The 14,873-nt window shown below is 36.6% G+C and overlaps 1 protein-coding gene across 1 annotated transcript in view; it reads right to left on the reverse strand.

Annotated features, from left to right (window-relative positions):
• Positions 1–14,197, reverse strand: part of COPB1 (COPI coat complex subunit beta 1) — a 43,311-nt gene extending 29,114 nt beyond the window's left edge. The window contains exons 1-7 of the mRNA XM_049890491.1: positions 14,080–14,197; positions 13,238–13,380; positions 10,960–11,189; positions 10,344–10,513; positions 8,013–8,127; positions 6,519–6,611; positions 4,574–4,711 (exon numbers count right to left, since the gene is read on the reverse strand). Coding sequence (XP_049746448.1) covers positions 4,574–4,711; positions 6,519–6,611; positions 8,013–8,127; positions 10,344–10,513; positions 10,960–11,189; positions 13,238–13,328 — 837 coding nt within the window. The 5' untranslated portion in view covers positions 13,329–13,380; positions 14,080–14,197. The remainder of the gene's footprint in view (positions 1–4,573; positions 4,712–6,518; positions 6,612–8,012; positions 8,128–10,343; positions 10,514–10,959; positions 11,190–13,237; positions 13,381–14,079) is intronic.
• Between the last annotated feature and the right edge of the window lie 676 nt (positions 14,198–14,873).

The raw sequence follows: 14,873 nt of genomic DNA on the forward strand, positions 1-14,873 counted from the left end.
AGGCATCAATTCTTCTTCAGTCTTCCTTATTCGTTGTCCAGCTTTCACATGCATATGAGGTGATTCAAACTACCATGCGTGGTAAGGGACACTTTAGTCCTCAAAGTGACATTTTTGCTTTTTGACACCTTAAAGAGCTCTTTTGCAGCAGATTTGCCCAATGAAATACATTGTTTGATTTCTTGATTGCTGCTTCCAGGGGTGCTAATTGTGGATACAAGTAAAAGGAAATTCTTGACAACTTCCATCTTTTCTCTGCTTATTATGATGTTGCTTCTTGGTCTGGTTGTGAGGATTTTTGTTTTATGTTGAGGTATAATCCATACTGAAGGCTGTTGTCTTTGTCTTCATCAGTAAGTGTTTCAAGTTCTCTTCACTTTCAGCAAGCAAGCTTGTGTCATCTGCATATTGCAGGTTGTTAATGAGTCTTCCTCTAATCCTGAGGCTGAGTTCTTCTTCATGTACTCCAGTTTCTCAGATTATTTGCTCAGCATACAGATAGAATTTAAGTATGATGAAAGGATACAACCCTGAGGCACACCTTTCTTGACTTTAAACCACTCTGTATCCCCTTGTTATGTTCAAACAGCTGCCTCTTGGTCTATGTATTTGGTAGTATCTATGTACAGGTTCCTCATGAGCACAATTCAGTGTTCTGGAATTTCCATTCTTCGCAGTGTTATCCATAATTTGTTATGATCCACACAGTCAAATACCTTTGCATAGTCAATAAAACACAGGTAAGCATCTTTCTAGCATTCTCTGCTCACAGCCCAGATCCATCTGACGTCAGCAATGACAGCCCTTGTTTCACATTCTCTTCTGAATCTGGCTTGAATTTCTGGAAGTTCCCTGTGGATGTATTGTTAAAACTGTTTTTGAATCATCTCCAGAAAAATTTACTTGGGTGTGATGGTACTGACATTGTTTGATAATTTCTGTATTTTGCTGAATTACCTTTCCTTGGAATGGGCACAAATATGGATCTCTTCCAGTTGGTGTCCAGGAGGTAGCTGTTTTGCAAATTTCTGGGCATAGACAAGCGAGCACTTTTTTGCAGTGTTGCATCTGTTTATTGAAACACCTCAATTGGTATTCTGTCAATTCTTGAATCCTTATTTTCAACAATTCCTTCAGTGCAGCTTAGACTTCTTCCTTCAATACCATCAGCTCTTGATCATATGCTACCTCTTGAAATGGTTGAACATCAACAAATTCTTTTTGGTACGGTAACTCTGTGTATTCTTTCTGTCTTCTTTTGATGCTTCCTGTGTCATTCAATATTTTGCCCTCAGACTTCTTCAATACTGCAACTTAAGGCTTGAATTTTTTTCTTCAGTTTTTCAGCTTGAGAAATGCTGAGCGTGTTCTTCCCTTTTGGTTTTCTAACTCCAGGTCTTTGCACATTTCATTTAATACTAATTTGTCTTCTCTGTTCAGCCCTTTTACTTCATTTCTTCCTTTTTCTTTAGTTACTCTATGTTCAAGAGCCAAGTTCCAGAGTCTCTTCTGACACACATTTTGGTCTTTCCTGTCTTTTTAATGAGCTCTTGCTTTCTTCTTGTATGATGTCCTTGATGTCATCCCACAACTCATCTGGTCTTTGGTCATTAGTGTTCAGTATGTCAAACGTATTCTTAAGATGGTCTTCAAATTCAAGTGGGATATACTCAAGGTCATATTTTGGCTCTCGTGGACTTGTTTTAATTTTCTTCAGTTTCAATTTGAACCTGCATATGAGCAATTGATGGTATGTTCGACAGTCGGCCCTTGGCCTTGTTCCGACGATGTATTGAGCTTTTACCATTGTCTCTTTCCACAAATGTAGTCGATTTGATTCCTGTTTGTTCCATTTAGCAAGGTCCACATGTACAGCTGCCATTTATATTGTTGGAAATGGGTATTCCCAATGAATAGGTCATTGGCCTTGCAAAATTCTATCGTGTGATCACTGGCACTGTTTCTGTCACTAAGGCCATAATTTCCAACTACCAATCTTTCTTGTTTCCAACTTTTGCATTCTAATCATCAGTAATTAATCTTTATTAATTTAATTAATCAATATATCTTTATTGCATATTTGATCAATTTCAGACTGTGAAAGTTGGTAAAGATCAATTTCTTCATCTCTGGTGTCAGCAGTTGGTGCATAAATTTGAGAATTAGTTGTGTTTACTTGTCTTCCTTATAGGGATATAGATATTATCCTATCACTGACAGCATTGTACTTTAGATCTTGAAATGTTCTTTTTAACAATGAAGGCGACGCCATTCCTCTTCAATTTGTAATTCCCAGCATTGTAGACCATATTAATTGTCCTATTCAAAATGGCTAATACCAGTCCATTCCAGCTCATGAATCCCTAGGAAAGTAACCTTCAAGTATTCCATTTCATTTTTGACAAAGTCCAACTTTCCTAGATTCATACTTTGTATATTCCACATTCCCATTATAATGGATGTTTGCAGCTGTTTCTTCTCATTTTGAGTCGTGCCACATCAGCAAATTAAAGTCCTGAAAGCTTGACTCCGTTCACGTCATTAAAGTTGACTCTACTTTGAGGAGATGGCTCTTCCCCACTGGTATTTTAAGTGCCTTCCAACTTGAGGGACTCATCTTTTGGCACTGTATCAGACAATGTTCTGCTGCTGTTCATAAAGTTTTCACTGGCCAATTTTTTAGAAGTAGATCACCAGGTCCTTCCTAGTTTGTCTTAGTCTAGAAGCTCTGCTGAAACCTGTCCACCAGGGGTGACCCTGCTGGTATTTGAAATTCCGGTGGCAGAGCTTCCAGCATCATAGCAACATACAAGCCACCACAGCAGGACAAACTGACAGATGAGCAGTGGCCATGAAGACTGTATCACTGAAAATCCTATGGGACAGTTCTATTTTGTTCCATGGGGTCTCTATGAATCGAAACCTACTCAACAGCACCTAACAACAACATTTAAAAGCAACAGACAAAGGCACAGATCTGAAAGAGTTTCCAATGGTCAAAACTGGAATGATGTGATCAGTAAAATAAATAATAACAGGATTAAAACTCATAGAATAAAATATCCATACTGAATATTAACAAAGTTGGAAGGGAAGGAGGGGAGAAAAAAAGGACAGCTTTTCCTTACAGAATAATTCCAATTAGTAAATGTAAAAAGAATGAGGGAGAGAAAATCATAATTAGAATACCACAGTAGTAACTGTTGTAGAGAAGATCTACCATGGATGCTAAAATTAGTGGATATAAGTTTGAGGAGAAACAGGTTATTTGCATAGTCTCAAAGTTATCTCTCCCACAATACTGATTGATTAGGGAGGGAAAAACAGTAACTCAGTAGTGGAGAAACCTGGCATATGTCACCTTAACGTAATGACCAAGGTTAACATTACCAGTAATTATAAGTAATGAGATATATCGACATTATGTACTCTGATATGATACGCTGAGAACAGCACATCACTTCTGTGGCATTCTTCCCCCCAAAATTGCATAATCTCAATTTAATCGTAAGAAAACACCAGACAAACCCAAACTGGGTAATATTTTATAAAATAACTGACCAGTACTCGTCAGAAGTGTCAAGATCATGAAGAACAAAACAAAACAAAAAAACCTGTGGAACTGTTATGGATTGGAGGAGACTAAGAAGATAATTAAATGTAGTTTAGGATCCTGGATTGGTTACTAAAACAGAAAAGGGCATTAAATGGGAAAACTGGTGAAATCTAAATAAAATCTGTAGTTTAGTTAATAGTATTGTACTAATATTGGAGTTGATTTCTTAGTTTTGACAATTATATATTGGTTGTGAAAGACATTAATATTAGAGGAAACTAGGTGAAGGGTACTTGGGAACTTTGCCCCTATTTTTATAACTTTTCTTTAAGTCTAAAATCATTTCAAAATAAAACCCATTGCTATCGAGTAGATTCCGATTCATAGTGACTCTAGAAGACAGACTAGAACTGTCCCATACAGTTTCCAAGGAGTGGCTGGTGGATTTGAACTGCTGACATTTTGGTTAGGAGGTGAGCTCTTAACCACTGTGCCACCAGGGCTCCCACTTCAAAATAAGAAGTTATAAAAAATCTTTTTAGGTATTGGTGGGTAAAGCAATAAATTCCCCTGTGTATAAAATGTTGGCTTTCTAGAACAATTCATTCTCTGAATATATTAGGGGTTCCTGATATGGTCTATACAGAATAAACTAAAGAAGGAAAATATTCCATTACTGAAAATACCAACTAGGACCTTTTTAGGATTCATCATTTAGAATACAGAACTCATTTTCCCAGATCTTGTTTTTAATGAAATTAAAGTTCAGGGAGAGATCTTAAAATGCCAGTATCATTTTCCAGAAACTAGAAATATCGGAATTCTCTGAAAATACATATACACATACACAAAAGGAGAAAGGATACAAGGACAGAAGGAAGAAATGAAAAACTTTAACAATCTGTAGTTGTTCCCTCTATGCCACCTAATGCCATGTAACACAGAGTGATCTGCAATGTCATAAATCATAAGTGATAAGAAAATATTTAATCTGGTCTCCAGAGAAATAAGCAGTACCTTGATTGCAGTTGGTGCACTAGAGAGTGTCACTAAGGTTCCAGCAGCTTCATATTTTACAGCAGGGCTAGATGACTGTAATAAGTTATAGATGCAGCGAATGAAACGAGCCCTTTCTGATGGATTAGCATGACAGACCTGAAGAAAAAAACAACTGACTTCAGGGACATTCGCTTTCAAAATGAAATTTTTTTACAGATGTCAGCTTATGGGATGCTGGCTTTCTTAAATTGAAAGCTAAGAGTATTCTTACTCAAGGACCCTTGAAAATGTCGGCCAACACTGGTGAGACACTGTGACACAACACTCGTAATTCCTGAAGTAGATTTTATTTATATTTATAATACTCACTTAATCATTCAATCACAATTTATATTTCCCCTCCTTCACAAAAGGTTTTTATATGGCTTATAATAAGATATACTTACTATACACAAGTCAAATAAGAAACAAAAATATAAGGTAACAAGAGCATAGACAGCAAAACACTTGCCAAGTACACTTAATATAGGTACTATGATACGATATTAAATTTGGTCCTAAATTTCCTGGATGCCATGCCAAAAAGGGAAACACCGTGGATTACACAAACTCAGTAACCAACAAAAGGGAAACATCACTTCATCAAGTGAGAATAAAAGCCTTTCATTCAAGTACTACTTGCTATTATTTGGCACCATTTTTAATATTGGATATGCAACTAAAATTTTCCATCCCGTTCTATATGCATCCTGATACCTTCACTTGTGAAGAAAAAGACCTTTATTTTTTCTCTCTTGAAGTTAGTATTTATATTAGATTTTCCTAAAATACATACAGTCAAATCTCTATTACTTGGGCATGACCAAAAGCTATTCACTCTTACTATAACCTGGACCCTAGAAGAAGTCAACGGATGGCAGAAAATCTTACTTTTGAGAACTTCAGTGACATTCCTAAATGATACACATGAATTAAAAGAAACTATCTTTACTTTCCTGGTTTCATCTTAATGCCAATTCAAAATGATTGGTACCCTTTTCTGCAGTAGCAAAGACTGCCGTGATCAGTTACCAGTGTCAACTATGGGTATTTTGGCCATATAAACCTGTTTAAGATAGCTATTCCTAATATGTATCTTTGCTGGTGTACAACTCTATCAGTAGCAAAACTAGATGTTACTGCATCTTTTATCTTATCAGAGTATTAAGATGCTACCAATTCTTTCGAAGGATATTATCTCATTAAAATGTTGGCAATAAAGTATTTCATTTTAAAATCCCAATTTCTAGCTGGTTTTAGGCTTCCCATTAATTAATGATCTACAATGTCACATCAACACATTTAATATGTATCTATTCTATTTTACAAACAAGGCGCATAAAAAATATTTAAGGCTTTTTTATTTGTTTTTAGGTTTCCAAACTAGTGTGGTGTATATATATATATATATACCCATTGCCGCTGAGTCAATTCCAACTCATAGTGACCCTACAGGACAGAGCAGAACTGCCCCATAGGGTTTCCATGGATCGGCTGGTGGATTCCAACTGCTAACCTTTTGGTTAGCAGCTGAATGCTTAACCACTGCACCACCAGGGCTCTGTGCGGTGTACACCCAAGAAAAGATCTTGAATTTTACTCCAAATCCTAATTCACAATCTAGTAAGTGACTAGGAGGAATACAATGATTTCTTTGCAACTCTAACGGGTCAAGGCATGAATTTTTACAGAATTTCTTATAGAGGTTTAGAAAGAATGGAAGCAACTACTTGGAAAATACAATAAACCAAGGGAAAAACAAAAAGAAAAAAAATAATGGGTCATGCTATAAAATATTTCTACTGCTACAACATATTATCCTGGCAATTAAACAGCATTCCAGAAAGAGTTATCTAACTACTTAACTTTGTTTTAAAGTAAAAGTTTAAAGTTTATTTTAGCCATCATCAATTAACATTCTTACCTTATAAATTAGTTCAACAATAACTAACTGAAGAATGTCTCCAAATGTTTGAACTTGATCAATACAAGTACTCAGGTAATCCAAAGCTCGGTCCTAAAAAAGGGAGAATATATTTATCAATCTCCAGTTCATTCAATAAAAGAACTTAAGGCAGCTTAAAAGAATACACACATTAACACTAAATATGAAACAAACCAGGAAATAACAGCAAATCAAAAATAAAGGAAAAAACAAAGAAACCAAGAATAAGGTTCAAAAAAAAAAAAAAAAACTCATTGCTGTCAAGTCAATTCTGACTCATAGCAACCCCAGAGGACAGAGAGGACCTGCCCCACAGGTTTCCAAGGAACGCCTGGTGGATCTGAACTGCTGACCTTCTGATTAGCAGCTGTAGTACTTAACCACTATACCACCAGGGTTTCCAGAGTAAGGTTAACACATAAAATAAAAGATACAAAATCAAACACATTTTCTAGAAATGAGCAAAAAACCTGGGTCTGAATTTTCTAGCAACTACACCAAAGAGAGAAACACTGTGTGTTACTTAATTTGGTGTATCAATACAACCAAAACAAACCAGCTGCTTCAGAGAGTAGTTATTCCTTATTACTGAGACCTGAAGGAAAAATCTCCTGAGTCCTCATAAACTGGACACTGTGATATACAGAACTTCAACAACATCTTCAGTAAAAGCTTCAGTATAGCTTCAACAACATCTCTACAGTAAAAATACCAGAAAATTTTATCGGACTATTTCTTATTATGCCCCTTAAGGTAGGCTGACAGCACAACACCAAAGCACAGTTCAGTAAAACCAATTCTAGCAGAGGACAAAACATTGTGATCTAAGTAAACAGCTTTCTCATAATCTTTTTTAATAAAATGACAGTATCAGGTTTTAGAAGAATGGAGACTCCATATTTTTCAGTCTTCATGTATATTATTTCCCACATTTTGATAATGTTGGACAAAATATTCAAGATTATGCGCCACCAAGGCGTGCAGGGTAGCTGCTAACCAAAAGCAGATCTATATTTGAAGAGACTAAAAAGAACATGTTATCTATATTGTCAGTCTACTTCTGCAGACAAGACTAAGATAGATCTCCATACAAAGCTACTATTTTCACTATGAAACCATTTTAGATCTAGATCAACATAAAGAAAAACAGGCAATCAAAGCCCCAAAGTTGGGTACCACACATAGCCACAATAATTTCAATCTTGAGAAACTGTAAAGTGGCCAATATTGAGTTTTCAATGTTTACTTTTTAGAAAGAATATATGCATAAGCTACATTTCACAGAAAGGTTAAGAAAAAAACTGTAGGTTTATACAAATGAAGTTCAGTATCTAAAAAACTCAAAATAAAATATACAAATCACATTATAATAAAATTACTGACTAAATTGCTAAAAACATGACTAGGCCTATGTAATACTTTTAATTTTCATTTAAATGCACCTATAAATGTATTTTTAAAAAAGTACTTCACCTGATCTGCATGAATTAGCATCATAAATGCATTCCTTTTGCAACTTGCATCCTTCTCATTCACCAGAAAATCATGTATCAGTTCAGGAGCATCAGGTATAAGATGTTCAAAATTCCTTTAAATAAAAACAGGTAATATCCATATTTAGTTAACAACCTACTTTGCTATTTTAGTAACTCTTTGGACAATACCAAAATTAAACCCTAACAAACTTTTTTGTGTGTGTGTATGCTTTAGGTGAAAGTTTACAGCTCAAATTAGTTTCTCGTACAAAATTTATACACACACAGTTATGTGATCTTAGGTGCTATTCCTAAAACATGGCAACACACTCATCCTTTCCACCTCAGATCTCCTGTCCATTCAAACAGCTCCCGTCCCTTTCTACCTTCTCATCTTGCCTCCTGACAGGAGCTGCCCATTTAGTCTCACTTATCTACCTGAACTAAGAAAGCAGCACACTCTTCATGAGTATCATTTTATGTCTTGTAGTCCAGTCTAATCTTTGTCTGAAGAGTTGGCTTCAGGAATGGTTTTAATTCTGGGTTAACAGAGAGTCCAGGGGCCATGTCTTCTGGGGTTTCTCCAGTCTCAGTCAGACTATTAAGTCTGAAAACTTCAACAACCTTTATAACACTACTGATTGTTTGCTTTTTAAAACTTTATAAACCAATTAAAGTTGTGCGCAGGAATCACAAGCTTCCACCCTCATCTACGAAATTATCAAATCAGATGTCTTCCAGTTCAACAGAGAAAAAGGTGGTCTATTCAACATACTATCAACTAAAAAAAGTCTAATAATTATCTTTCACATACTTGAAGAATAGCGATTCTCATGAAGATGACCTCAAGACACTGGAAGATCTTTCATTAAGGATCACCAGAGAAGAAAATATCATCTTTTGAATTTTATTAATTGTGTATTGCACTTTTATTTATTTATTTACTTATTGTGGAAACTTTTAAATATCTGTGGTACACAGAATAATGAACACCAGCTTCATAAAAACCACCACCTACCTTCAACAATTACTAATTTATAGCCAATTCTGTTTCATCTATACCCCTGCCCATTTACCCTTCTCCCACGTTACTTTGAAGCAAATCCCAGACAATTTACCATTGCATCTATAAATATATCAGCATGTTTCCCTAAAATTAAGAATTCTTTCTTTTTAAGTTAATAACAATACCAGTATCATACCTTAAAAAATTAACTATATCTTAATATCAACATATAGCCAGTGTTCAGATTTCCAATTGTCTTATAAATGTCAGGAAGCACTGGTGGCGTAGTGGTTAAGTGCTACGGCTGCTAACCAAAGGGCTGGCAGTTCGAATCCGCCAGGCGCTCCTTGGAAACATTATGGGGCAGTTCTACTCTGTCCTTTAGGGTCGCTATGAGTCAGAATCAACTTGACGGCACTGGGTTTTTGGCTTTTATGAATGTCCTAATTTGTGTGTGTACACTGTAGTTTAAATTCTGAAATTTGTGTAGTCTATATGGTAACTTTCAAAGAACTTCACTACATTAGTAACCAGAATGCTACTTTCCCTAACAGAAAATAAAATCTAACAGAACAGTAAGAGAACCATAAAATTATATATAAACCAGCTAACATATTAAACTACAAAGATGCTTATAAGAATTCCACCCTACTTCAACATGGTCTGACACAAGCAACTATAAAAATCAAGCAATCTAGCCTCACCTAACTGGTTCTCTGAACTGTTTTTAAAGTCCAAAATTTTCAGCTTTCCAAGAATAGGAATCACTGAGAAAAAACACGGCCCACATTTCACATAAAGAATTCTAAAACAGGGTCAAAAACTCAAAGCCTATAGGGGCTAAGCAAGAAAATAAATGAATTAAGTGGGCTGGAGTAATGACTAAGGAGCCCTGGCGGCACAGTGGTTAAAATGCTCGGCTGTTAACCAAAAGATCAGTGGTTCGAACCCACCAGCTGCTCCGTGGGAGAATGATGTGGCAGTCTGATTCCGAACAGATTTATAGCCTTTGAAAACCTTTGGGGCACTTCTACTTTGTCCTATAGGGTCACTATGAGTCGGAGTTGAAATCGAACCCACAGCTGGTTTTAGTTGGTCACGCAATTCCAGCAGACTGTTGTCATGCAAAAACTAGGGCCCGGTGTTTCCAAGTCTTTTGACCTTTCAATGTTAACAACTTAACTATAATAAAAACATACTGTGTAGGCCAAACGAAACATATCTGCAAGCTGCATATAGCTTACGAGCAGTAACTCTGGAACCCCTGGTCTAAAAGACTAAACGGTCCTCACAAAGCAAAGTCAAGGGAATACCTTCATTTACCTGTAGATAGTATAGATGGCCAAAACAGCATTTCTTCTAACATAGCTGTGTCGATGCTCCAAACAAGCACGAATAGCTGGCATTAAAGGTTCTAACAACTCTGCTTCTTTCAATTTGCAGAGAAAACGAAGAGTAGATCCTCTAATAAACTCATTAGGATGCTGAAGATCCTGATATAAAAATTTAAATATGAAATGGTGAGTTTTGGCTTTTTACAAAATAAAACTCCACTTTTTAAATAGAAAAATTTCCATTGAAAAAATCAGAACATAGGTTTGAGGAAAAAGACCTACATTATCAGACAGCTTCCTTCAGATTCCTGTCGATTAAAGCGGTTTTTACCTATGTTATCAATGTCTTCTATTCTATGTGTCACTGTTTTTTATTAATAACACATATACATAAAAATACATAGAAAAAACAATTAGAACATTTTACAGTAACTATAACTTTCATATATAAAAACATTTTAAACAATTTCGATTATCTGCAACTTACCATTTTATTCAAGATTTAATTTTAAAAATTAAAACAAAGTATATTTGATTTTAGATAATTTTATAATTATCTAAAATCAAAGCAATATTCAGAAATAATTATACATTGGCTGGTTTACCTTTCTATATGCATCACAAACAAGGATCATTTCATGTAAAAGTCTCCCATCTGGAGTTGTTTTAGGAACAATTTCCCAAAACACCAGGAGTAATTTTTTGATGGTGTGATCCTGAAGTGGGAGCACAAAACGAATGATTGTCATCAGAAGTCCAGGAAGCTTTTCACCATTCAGAATCATTATGATTACTTTCTTCAAAGCTTCAGTCTTTGACTTCACATCTCCTTTTTCTAATTCAAAAATTAAAAATGAAACAAAAAACACAATTATTTTGAAAGAAAATTCCTCAAATAATTTTAAAAGCAATTAAGAAAACATTTTACTTTGTTAGAGACAACGGTCATAAAGGTACTGACCCAAGGGATATGGGTTATCTACCTTGCTTTGCCACGAATAGGCTGTGTATCTCGGCACAAGTTATTTATCTCTGAACCTCAGATTCTTTAAATAAAATATGAAGACACTGATCAGCTCTCTAGTCCCTAATCAATGGGCCATGCAGAGTCCATGAATCTACAGGAATACCGGGAATATATGTCTCAAACACACATGTGGTTATTTTTCAAAATGTATATAGATGCTGTTATGTTAAGTGCTTCTGAATTCAACGCAGTTTTTTTACCAGTGTACTATCTCAAAGTTGCAACCATTACTAACAGGGGAAAATAATACATACGGATTAAAAGTAATGAGATTCAAAGTAAAAGGTAAATAGTTAAAGCAACCCAATATTTCACCAAACAAAAATATATTTGTTACTCAATACTAGAAACTTGCCCTAAAATTCTTTCTCATCTCAATTATCTGAGCTAAAGGAAATAAAAAACACAAAATTTGAGACTACTTATTTATTTATGGGTTGGGGAGGGTAGTTAAGGCAGATGGAATTAAGGATATTATTCCAATTCCAAGCAAGATTTTGTTCTTTACCAGTCCAGCTATAACTTTAAGCATTCTAGGCATCTAGTGATGAAAACTTTTACTACCAAACGTGAATGGTTAAAAAAAAAAAAAAAATGTGACTTTTGTGTATAATGGTATCAGTTTAAGTGTCATAAAAGACGGTTTCTTTTCCCGAAAAATAACCCAAAAAACCAAACCCAGTGCCGTCGAGTCAATTCTGACTCACAGCGACCCTATAGGACAAAGTAGAACTGCCCCATAGTTTCCAAGGAGCACCTGGCGGATCTGAACTGCCGACCTTTGGTTAGCAGCTATAGCACTTAACCACTATGCCACCAGGGTTTCCTCCCTAAAAACAGACTGCAATTAAAGAAAAAAAAAAACACTGCCCTCGAGTGGATTTCAACTCATAGTGACCCTACGGGACAGAGCAGGACTGTCCTGTAGAGTTTCCAGTGAGTGTCTGGTGGATTTGAACTGCCAACCTTTTGGTTAGCAGCTGTAGCTCTTAACCAGTATACGCCACGAGGATATCCAGATTGCAACAGAAATCTAATATAAAGTAGCCTAAAATTAGGAGATATTCCACTACTGCTGAGTAAAAGGTGGAAATAAGCCAGTAAAATATTAAGTCTTTTATCAAACTGCAAACTACATTCTGAAAGATACCTTCAGGTTTTGAAATATAATTTTCACTCTACTGTTTGGTAGTTATCAGTTTAAGATATATGTGTTTAGTAGTTCAATTAAACAAGGATCATTACCTTAGAATGTGCATTACTTCTCAAAATTTTTTTTCTTTATGGACTCACTCACAAATAGGAAACAGTATATACTTTTAGGTTTGTGTTTTCTTCTGTGCAGAATACTTTTTAAAAGGAAAAGCTTAACCTTTCTGGGAAATACATTTTTATTCCATTATTGACTTTATTGGTTCAGCAAGTGGGAAACCCACAGAATAAAGTCCTTTTGGTTTTATAATTCAAGTGACGTGTAGTTTAATTTCCCAAAGGAATTAAGACATTCAAATACACATTATCAGCCTATTATCTACAGACCACTGCCTGATACATTTAAGTATAATATGCTTAACTGCATAAGGCTATTATGTTATTTTGAGGAATATCTAACAACTAAACCATTATGTTTCTTTAGCTTTTACTAAACTGAAATGTTCTACTTCAAAATCCAATATTGCAAGTCTAAAGGTCACAACTTTTCATTTTAAATAAGACAAAAGGTCTACCAAAGAGATTCTACAACGAAATATTCAGACAAAATTAAGCATTTCTAATTATAAAGGAACTTAGAACGCAAATTAGTTTTCACTATCCTTTCTTTTCCATTTCATTTTCAAAATATTACTAAAATTCACCTAGATCATTCTTTAAGCTAATTTCCGATGGTGGTTCTGAATCCATTGGCACGTTAATTAACGTATAGCACACGTTCTCAGCAGCTGTCATGATTTCAGGTTATAATCGACCCTCGATACAAAATTTAAAGAAGGTAGAAAATCTAGAAAAATAAATACAGGATATCATTACACTGTAAAAAACAAAAACAATAACTACTGTGATCTTTACTGTCTAAAGTTCATTTAGTTTGGCTTATAACTTTAAAATATTAAAAGGGGAAGTCAATCTATACTGTGTTTCCATAAAACAAGTCCTAATATAATACAAAACGCACCTGTCAGCCCCAGCCTGTTTATTATCCCCCCCCCCCCCCCCACGGCTTGAGAATGCTGTACTGCAGAATTAAGGTCCACAATATATTGCCAGTCCTCTAGTTCCATCTCACCAACTCACAAACAGTGATTTTTTACATTTTATACAATAGACCTGTTCACGTTAAGAGCCCCTGTACACGAACACTACATCAAAATCTTAAAGCACTTAATCGCTTCTGTCGGTCCCTCAATCCCTGCGCTGCACCCCCGCCCCCACCCCACGCCCCCTTTTTCTTTTCCTCCTGCAAAGCAGATTCTGGCTTGAAAGGGCGAACTTCGGGGTCCTAGGGAGAAGACCCCCGGCCAGTAAGCAAACCGGGATGAGGCGTTCGGTCCAGAGCTCCCCAGCCCCCCGTTCCCCTTCGCAAGGCCCCGACCCGAGCGGCCTAGTCGCTCCCCTTCCGCATCTTCCTGCTAGAAAGCCAGTTCTTCCAGCTCTGTCCGGCCCTCCACGCCTCCAGGGTTGGGGGCCAGTGGCCTGCTACCTGGCTTTGAGGGGCAGCAGCTGGGGCAACGGCGGGACCGTCTATTCCGGTTCCAAACCGCGGCAGCGGCGGCAGCTCCCGAGTCCTTGGCTGACGTGGAAGAGGGCGGGGAGGCGGTCCAGGCCGCAGCCACCTAGCACCTACGGCAGCCCAGAGAGGACATGCCTTCTCCGTCCTGCAGATGCGCGCCGCAAGTGGGTCCGGCTCTAGCCCCCGCCCCTTGTCCGCGGATGATTCAGGTCGCCGAGAGTGGTAGCAGATACTTTGAGTTTTCCCTACAAGCAAAGCTAAACCGAGCGCTATGGTCACTTAAACGCTACTTGGAAATTGTTTCTTTTTCCGGGAAGTGTAATAGCCAAGTGCTAGATAGGGGAGATATTTTACAAGGTTTTGTGGTCCGGTGGATAAAGCTCTGAACTGGGAACTGGAAGCCCAAGAGTCTTTTCTAACTCACCCATTAATTAGAGGGAAACTAATTACTATTTGGGATAGTAACTCCAGTTCTTCTAATAAGAAACACTAGATTTTCTCGAAAATCCATTTCGGCTCTTAAAATGTACTCTGGATCTTAGCCTCTGCATTTGGGCTAGAGTAGCTTGAACATCAAAATCCCATTGATAATGTTTCTGCTCTCTTTATTTAGTAATAGTCCTTTTCGTAATCCCTTCCAAGCATCCAGTAGATTAAAATTATGGAAACTATGTATAACGTGGGACTGACAGTCAATATTTTAAAAATATTTTACCAATCTCCACAGATTGGTAGAGCTACGATCAGCCACAGCACTTTTGGTT

The sequence above is a fragment of the Elephas maximus genome, chromosome 7 (assembly GCF_024166365.1).
Source record: "Elephas maximus indicus isolate mEleMax1 chromosome 7, mEleMax1 primary haplotype, whole genome shotgun sequence".
NCBI lineage: Eukaryota > Metazoa > Chordata > Mammalia > Proboscidea > Elephantidae > Elephas > Elephas maximus.